The sequence below is a fragment of the Amblyraja radiata genome, chromosome 13 (genome assembly GCF_010909765.2).
Source record: "Amblyraja radiata isolate CabotCenter1 chromosome 13, sAmbRad1.1.pri, whole genome shotgun sequence".
NCBI classification, from domain to species: Eukaryota; Metazoa; Chordata; class Chondrichthyes; order Rajiformes; family Rajidae; genus Amblyraja; species Amblyraja radiata.
The window spans coordinates 1359401-1368803 of NC_045968.1; the positions used below are offsets into that span (position 1 = coordinate 1359401).

The window sequence follows — 9403 nt, forward strand, 5'->3', positions numbered from 1 at the left end:
CAGTGATAGGGCAACCCAGCTGGGGGCACTAAAGATATAGTTGAAGCACTTGTAATCCTGTGCCAGAAGATACATTTTGATTGCCTCCTGAAATGTCCACCATGAGAGAACCCGGTGCAGTTTAGTTTGTAGATACACCACAGAAACAGGCCCTTCAGCCCACCAAGTCTGCATCGACCAGTGATCCCCGCACACTAACACTATCCTATACAAACTAGTGATCATTTTTACAATTCTACCAAGCCAATTAACCAACAAACCTGTACGTCTTTGGATTGTGGGAGGAAACCAGAGATCCCTCATGCTGGGCTGCACTTTCCCTGATGTTCTTGTAGTCTCTTCTCCTTGTTAGCTGTTTTACTGTCCACCACCATTCATCACTAGATGTTTCACGACCATAAATCTTTGAACCAATCTAATGGTTGGGAGATCACTTGGCTTAAAGAATAGTTTATTCCCAACAACGAACTGTGAGGTGGAGGAGAATAAACGCACTCTAGTTCATGGAAGGACCATTGAGAAGTCTGATAACAGAGGGGGAGAAACTGTTCCTGAGTCTGATATTGCTCCAGCCTTGTGTTTAGCACTCCTACTGTGGACTGCAAGCAAATGTAAGTGCGGACATCCCCGTGTGCTTGCTGTACTTTCCACTTGTAAAGAATATACAAATAAACGTACCCTGAGCTAAGATGGCTCACTAACTACTGCACTGAAATTGTTGTTGTTCTTCTTCTTCTTGGGCAGCCTAAAGTTGTCGGACAACTATTTGATTGTGCACGCCGGGTTGATTGCATTCGTCAAAACAGGGCGGACCCCGTGAATGTTGCAATCTCCCACCACCACTGAATTGGTTAACAATTATGTTTTAGTATTGTTTACATTATGTTTATGGTTTCTGAATTGCTTCACATAACAACCTCCTGCCAGCTAATGACATTTTTATGTTCTCCTTTTCACGTCTTCAATGAATATTTATTCATCATCATGAAGATCGGAAAAAATACCAATCCAAGGTAATGAGCAAATTTAACACATAATCCCTTTTCTAAGAAATGTTTGCGTTAACATGTATTGGTACAAATTATTTTTGCAAGAGACTTGTTAGAAATCACCCAATGAACTTGTAGCCTTGTCCATTGGATAGATTCATAATGTAATCAAAGATCACCTTCCATCACAGTGAGGAGGTGCCTGGTGAACTCACTGTGGTGGTTGTTAAATTTGTGTTTATTGTATGTTTTGTTATTTTTATTATATGTATGACTGCAAAGCAACGAAATTTAGTTCAAACCGAGCGGTCTGAATGACAATAAAGGATACTTTGACTTTTGACATTGACACAATGTTCTGGAGTAACTCAGCGGGTCAGGTAGCAACTCTGGAGAAAATGAATGTGTGATGTTTTGGGTTGAGACCTTTCTTCAGACTGAGAGTCAGGGGAGAGGGAAACTAGAGGCATGAAAACGTACAGAACAAAATAAGTGCCAGCACCGATGACCAAGGATAGGTGGAGCCAACAATGGTTCATTGTTGGTTGTGGAAGAGGTGATAATGAAGGGGTACGAACAGTGAAACTAACAGTGCGACTAGGGTGGGGAGCGATGGAGAGAGAGGGAATGCAAGGGTTAGTTGAAATTGGAGAAGTCAATATTCATACCGCTGGGTAGTAAGGTGCCCAAGCAAAATATAAGGTGTTGTTACTCCAATAATGTAATCAGTTACTTAGTGTTGGAGAAATTGCAAAATCTTTAAATTCACTTGCAAACCAAATCGAAGGGCAGGAAAAAGGGTGATTAACGAACCTGATGGGAACATGGGTCTGAAGAAGGGTTTCGGCCCGAAACGTCGCCTATTTCCTTCGCTCCATAGATGCTGCTGCACCCGCTGAGTTCCTCCAGCAATTTTGTGTACCTTCTGATGGGAACAATGTGCATATTGATATATATTGGGATTAGACATGACATATATTCTGCTCTTTTAAAAAAAACGTAATTGTTTGATATTTTCTAGGTCCACAAGTGCCTACATGGTTATGTACAGACTGGTAGACACAAACAAGGAAGCAGGTATGATGATTTGTGCAATCCAACAGTAATCCCTTTATTTCACCAAATCATTGACGTACATACACGATGCAATGGCTTTATTAGGCTACGTTAATTACAAATATCTTTTTGCTGGATGCATGAAAAATACTTTTGAGACACAGCTGACTACCTTATGCATATCATCAATCTTTGAATACTCTTTGAGCATTTATGTTGTAAAATTCTCTTGAGGGCTTCCATAAAAAGAGAGTCCAGTGTTTATCTTATTGGACACACTGCAGAGCTCAACTAGAGAAAGAAGATGTCTGTTAATGGGCATCACGCTCATAGTTTCAGTCAACAGGAGGAGTAGATGGATCCATGCAGATCAGCACTAGTTTCAGCAGCTGAGTGAGAGAGATGGGGAATAAAGAGGACTGCTTCCTATCTGAGACCATAAGTCATTTTTGGATCTTCTTCACAAGAACAGAAAATGTAGTACTTGTACTATAATGACATTTAAAAAATATTTGAACAGGGACATGTGTAGGAAAGGTTTAGAGGGATATGGGCCAAACGCAGGCAGGTGGGATTAGTGTAGATGGGGCATCTTGGTCGGCAGGTGCAAGTTGGGCTGAAGCATTCATTTCGACTAGAAATTAAAACTAAGGATGTAATGCTGAGGCTTTGCAGCCTTCAATGTGGCCAGACTGCATTTGGAATATTTTGAGGTCATTTCATTAGAAGCGAGGTACTAGCATAGATAGAACATTAGCTGACTGGTAAAAAGCAAAGAGTGGGAATAAAGGGGGCTTCCTCTGCTTGTGACTCATGGTGTTGTACAGGGATCGGTGTTGGGTCTGCTACTTTTCATATTGTATGTTAATATAATGATGATGAAATTTGATGGTTTTGTGGCCAAGTTTGCGGATGATACGAAGATAGCTGGAGGGGCAGGTAGTGTGAAGAAAGCAGGGAGTCTGCAGAAGGACTTGGACAGGTTGGCAGAGTGGGCAAAGAAGTGGCAGAGGGACTACAGTGTTGCAAATTATATGATCATGCACTTCAATAGAAGGAATAAAGGCGTAGAGTATTTTCTATATGGGGAGAGGATTCAGAAATTAAGATGGCTAAAGGACTGGTGCAGAATTCCCAGAAGGTTAATTTACAGGTTGCGTCTGTAGTCAGGAAAACAAATGCAATGATAGAGGACTAGAATATAATAGCAAGGATATAATGCTGAGGTTTTTAAGGCATTGGTCAGACCACATTTGGAATATTGAGCAGTTTTGTGCCCCATTACTAAAGAGGGCTGCATTAGTGACAGAGAGGGTCCCAAGGAGATTTATGAGAATGATCCTGGGGATGATTGGGTTAATGTATGAGGAACGTTTGATGGCTCCAGGACTGCGCTCGCTGGAGTTTAGATGGGCGATCTTATTGAAACCTAGCGAATAATGAAAGGCCGAGACAGAGTTGACCAGGAGAAGGTTTCCATTCATGTTAGAGTTCGGGACCAGAAGCGACAGCTCGGAATTATAAGGACATGCCATTAAAATGGAACCAGGAAGAATTTCTTTAGCCAGAGGGCGGTGAATCTGTGGAATTCATTGCCACAGACAGGGATGGAGGATATCATTGGGTATTTTTAAAGTGGAGATTGGTAGGTTTTGATTAGTAAGGGCTTTAGCGTGGAAACAGGCATTTACCCCACCGAGTCCCTGCCAACCAGCAATCATCCCGTACACTAGCGCTATCCTACACACTATAGACAATTTACAGAAGACAATTGACCTACAAACCTGTATGTCTTTGGCGTGTGGGCGAAAATCAAAGCACCTGGAGAAAACCCACGTGGTCACAGGGGGAACGTACAAACTCCATACAGACAGCACCGTAGTCAGGATCGAACCGCAGTCCCTGGCACTGTAAGGCAGCGACTCTAGCGCTGCGCCACTGTGCCTCCATGGCATCGAAGGTTACAGGGAGAAGGCAGGAGAATGCGGTTGAGAGGAAAAAATAGATCAGCCATGATCGAATGGCTGAGCAGAGTTGATGGGCCTAATTCTCCTCCTGCATCTTATGATCATATGACAACAGGGGCGTTTAGGAGACAAGGAAATGGAGAGACATGGATCACATCAAGGCCGTAGAGTTTAGTTTAACATGGCATCATGTTCAGCATGAACTTTGTGGGCTGAGGACCTGATACTATTCTGTACACTTCCATGGTCTATGTCATTTATTTTAATTAATATTGATGTTTTTTAACTGCCAGGGTCTGATGCCACAACACCCGAGCAGTGTCAAACACAAGACCCAGGATACAGGATACAGGAGTCAAAGAATTGTTGAACACAGCTACAAGTCACAAATAGTGTGACAGATGTGGTTAATTGTTCATGTTCTGAATTTATTTTGATATTATCTTAAAACTCATAGGAATAATAGGTAGTTGTAATGAACTGGCTGAAAATTCTTGTTGCATTTAAGATGAAGTATGGCTCTACTACCTGCGATAATGTTAATGTAGCTATATTAATGCAAGAATTGTATCTATTATAAAATGTTTAGCATTACTTACGGACATCCATGGGAGATGAGTATTAGGCCTCGCAGATTAAAAATTATCTTCAAGCGAAACATAAATCAAATGCGGTGCACTCCTTTTGTAAGGAGGATATGTCACAATTTTTTTTTAATTTCCTGTTCCTTATGGATAATGTTTCTATATGGTGTTTCCACAATGCTTTTTATATGCTTATTCTAAAATGTATTTTTAAAAATAAAAATATTTGTGCTCAGAAATGTTTTCAAATCTAATTTAATTAAGTTGGAAAGGGTGCAGGAAAGATTCACAAGGATGTTACTGGGAGTGGAGGGTGGGATTTATAATGAGAGACAGTGTAAGTTCTGGTAATTTTCTCCCCAGTGAAGTGAACTGGGGAGTGACCTTATCGAGGTACTATATATATAGAAAATGATGAGGGGCATAGATAGGGTGAATTGTTTTTCCCAGGGTAGCAGTCGCTTAAACTAAAGGCATAGATTAAATTGGGAAATGAAAGATTGAAATGGGTCCAGATGGAGAATTTTTTTTCACCGGTTGGTTGGTTTGTGGAACACAATGCCAAAGGAAGTGGCAGAGTTGGGTTCAATTACAACGCTTCAAAGACATTTGGCAGATGCATGGACAGAAAAGGTTCAGAGGGACATTGGTCAAATGCAGACAAATGGGACTAGCTCAGATTGACAACTTGATTGTATAAACGAGATGGACCGGAGGGTCTGTTTCTCTGCTGCATAGCTGTATGTCTCGAATGAAATATAATGGAAGATGTGAGATTCAAGATATGGATGGCAAAGTGAAAATTATCCTCTAGATCCTCCATGCATTGTATCTCATAATGTATGAGGACATTTGAATAGAAAGAGTAGAAGCTTATACTTGGATACATCTTCTTTAAGTAGCTCCGAGCATGAATACCTTGCACCATCCATTCACCATACCTGTTGATGAAAATCAGCCTATGTTGAGAACTTACCTCTGATAGGTCTCCTTTAAGTAATTTACCTACCCAGCCCTCGCTAGTGCATGCAACCCCACACTTCCACCTCCATCGTGGTCCGTCCCATTCCCCAACTCATGAATGTAGTCCAGCACAGGTCCCCACCGATAAATATTGTACATTCATTCAATCAAATTATGCAAAACCACAAGCCAAAATTCACTGAGTTTCAGATAAGGAAATACTATTGACTTACTGCTGCTTGATAACAATCTGCACAGAAACTAGTTTGTTAATAGCTCATGTATGTGTATCTGCAAAAGTGCAACTAAAAATATCCACACCCAGTTAAAAAATGTTCCAATGTTATGTTAAGCATGTCTCACAACTGATTTGAAGTGACAATCTTCCTCTCATCTCTTAAAGTTATGCAACTTTATGTTGCAGCCTCAAATGTAACATAAATTTGAGGTACCCCATCACATGCCTTTTACAAATACGCATGTACTATTTCCTCCTGCTCCCATTATCCACTCAGCTAGTGACATCCTCAAATGCCTGGTTAAGTTTAGTTTATTGTCACGTGTAGTGAGGTACAGTGAAAAGCTTTTGTTGTGGGCTAACCAAATTTGCTTGTCCAACATTCAATAATGAACGATAAGGAATTCTCTCCAAATATATAGAGGGAAGGTTGAAACCATTGGACCCCAGTTTCAGCTGCAATTACTGTTTTCCAGCCATTTCTCTCCCCAGAAACAATCTGAAAATGAACTAGATAATCCACATCACTAAGGTCTCTGTTGATATTAAAATGAGAACCAGGCCTACACTATGACCATCTTTAAGTTAATGGGGACAAGAGACTGCAGATGCTGGTATCTGGATTTTTTTTTTAAATCAGCAGGTCAAGTGGCAGCTGTGGAGGCAAAAGACATGTCGACACTTCTGGACGAGACTCTGCCGTATCAGGACTGACAGGGAAGGGGAAGGATGGCCAGGCTAGAGCAGTGTGGAGGGAATGTGGACAGAGGCTGCTAGGTGATAAGTGGAGCTACATGGGGAGTGGATGAGGAGTAGATGGAACCAGGTGGGGGAGGGGGAGGAAGTGGGTGAAATTAACAAAGGGAAAAGAAAACTGGATGGGCAGCTGAGTATGTGCGGGAGTAGAATCTGGGGTATAAGTTATCAGAAATTGGAATTTTTCTGTGTTTATATCATTGTGTTCTAAGTTATCCAGGCGGAATATGAAATGCTATTCTTCCAGTTTGCATTTGCTCTCTTTGTAACAATAAAGAAGGCCAAGGATAGTCAGAAATGGGAGCGGAGAGGAATTAAAATAGCAGTTAAAAATGTATGCAGCTAGATGCTTGAGACAGTTGTAATGGACATAACAGGTGCCTCACAAAATGGTCGCCTAGTCTATGGTTGGATTCCTCACCGGAGCAAGCCATTTGTGAGCACTGAATGCAGTGAACTAGGTTAGTGTTAGTGTGCGGGGATCGCTGGTCGGTACAGACTCGGTGGGCTGAAGGGCCTGTTTCCATGCTATATCTCTAAACTAAACTACAATGTCTACCTTGATAATGACACATACAAGCTTAAGACAAAATGACCACGCATTCATTTATTTGTAAATATATTTTAAATCAATAAAATGAAAGATTTACATGCAGCTCAACAGTTCAATTTGTAAAAAATGTGCAGTTTGGAGTATTACAAGAAAGGACACAGATCGACATGATCTCCTTCATGAGATAGCAAAAGTTATTTGAGCAGCTATTTTAACATCTGTTCATGATTCACAGGATGATGTAGTGTCAGGAATATGATTTTAGAGTCACAGATTCATACAACAATGAAACAGGCCCTTCGGCCCGACTTGCCTATGCTGACCAAGATGCCCCATCTGCACTAGTCCCACCTGCACATGTTTGACCCATATCACTCTAGACCTTTCCTCATCCAAATGGCTTTTAGAAATTGTTGTAGTACCAGTCCCAACTATTTCCTTGTTCCCCAACTATGGGGACAAGAAAATGGTAGACGAGTTGAACTGGTACTTTTGATCTGTATTCACTAAGGAACTCACACACAATCTTACAGATGTACTAGTGGCCAGAAGACCTAGGATGCCGGAGGAATTGAAGGAAATTCACATTGGGCAGGAAATGTTGTTGGGTGGACTGATGGGACTGAAGACTGATGAATCCCCAGGACCTGATGGTCTGCATCCCAGGGTACTGAAGGAGGGGGTTATAAATCGTGGATGCATTGGTGGTCATTTTCCAATGTTTTATAGATTCAGGATCAGTTCCTGTGAATTGGAGTGTAGCTAATGTTATCCCACTTTTTAAGACAGGAGGGAGAGGGAAAACAGGGAATTATAGATCAGGTAGCCAGACATTGGTGGTGGCAAAGATGCTGGAGTCAATTATAAAAGATGAAATTGAGGCTCATTTGGATAGCAGCAACAAGATCTGTCCGAGTCAGCATGGGAAAATCATGCTTGACTAATCTTCTGGAATTTTTTAAGGTTGTAACTAGGAAAATGGACAAGGGAGAGCCAGTGGATGTAGTGTACCTGGACTTTCAGAAAGCTTTTGATAAAGTCCCACATGGGAGATTAGTGGGCAAAATTAGAGAACATGGTATTAGTGGTAGGGTACAGACATGGATAGAAAATTGGTTGGGTGACGGGAAACAAAGAGTAGGGATTAACGGTCCCTTTCAGAATGGCAGGCAGTGACTAGTGGGGTACCGCAAGGCTGGGTGCTGGGACCGCAGCTATTTACAATGTACATTAATGATTTAGATGAAGGGATTAAGAGTAACATTAGCAAATTTGCAGATGACACAAATCTGGGTGGCAGTGTGAACTGTGAGGAGGATGCTATGAGGATGCAGAGTGACTTGGCTTGGTTGGGTGAGTGGGCAGATGCATGGCTGATATATAAATGTGAGGTTATCCACTTTGGTAGCAAAAACAGGAAGGCCGATTATTATCTGAATGGTGTCAAGTTCGGAAAAGTGGAAGTACAATGAGATCTGGGTGCCCTTGTACATCAGTAACTGAAAGTAAACATGCAGGTACAGCAGGCAGTGAAGAAAGATAATGGTATGTTGGCCTTCATAACAAGAGGAGTTGAGTATAGGTGCAAAGAAGGCCTTCTGCAGTTGTACAGGGCCCTGATGAGACCACACCTGGAGTATTGTGTGCAGTTCTGGTCTGCAACTTTGAGGAAGGACATTCTTGCTATTGAGGGAGTGCAGCTTAGGTTCATAAGGTTAATTCCCAAGATGGCTGGACTGTCACATGTTGAAAGAATGGAGCAGCTGGGCTTGTATACACTGGAATTTTAGATTGATCAGAGGGAATCTTATTGAAACATATAAGATTATTAAGGTATTGGACACGCAGGAAACATGTTCCTGATGTTGGGGAGTGCAGAACCAGGAGCCACAGTTAAAGAATAAGGGGTAGGCCATTTAGAACTGAGACGAGGAAAAACTTATTCACCCAGAGAGTTGTGAATCTGTGGAATTCTCTGCCTTAGAAACATAGAAAATAGGTTCAGGAGGAGACCATTCGGCCCTTCGAGCCAGCACCGTCATTCATTGTGATCATGGCTGATCATCCCCTGTCAATAACCCGTGCCTGCCTTCTCCCCATATCCCTTAACTCCACTAGCCCCTAAAGTTCTATCTAACTCTCTCTTAAATCCATCCAGTGATTTGGCCTCCACTGCCCTCTGTGGCAGGGAATTCCATAAATTCACAACTCTCTGGGTGAAAAGGCAGTGGAGGCCAATTCTCTGGATACTTTCAAGTGAAAGTCATATAGAGCTCTTAAAGATAGCGGAGTCAAGG

At 41.8% G+C, this 9403-nt stretch overlaps 1 protein-coding gene across 14 annotated transcripts in view; it reads left to right on the forward strand.

Moving 5' to 3' along the window:
- Positions 1–9403, forward strand: part of LOC116979533 (ABC transporter F family member 4-like) — a 47950-nt gene that overhangs the window by 26352 nt on the left and 12195 nt on the right. For all 14 annotated transcript variants that reach the window (XM_033031075.1, XM_033031069.1, XM_033031082.1 and 11 more), the window contains 3 exons: positions 991–1013; positions 2011–2066; positions 4306–4478. In XM_033031075.1, the coding sequence (XP_032886966.1) occupies positions 991–1013; positions 2011–2066; positions 4306–4382 (156 nt within the window). In that variant the 3' untranslated portion in view covers positions 4383–4478. The remainder of the gene's footprint in view (positions 1–990; positions 1014–2010; positions 2067–4305; positions 4479–9403) is intronic.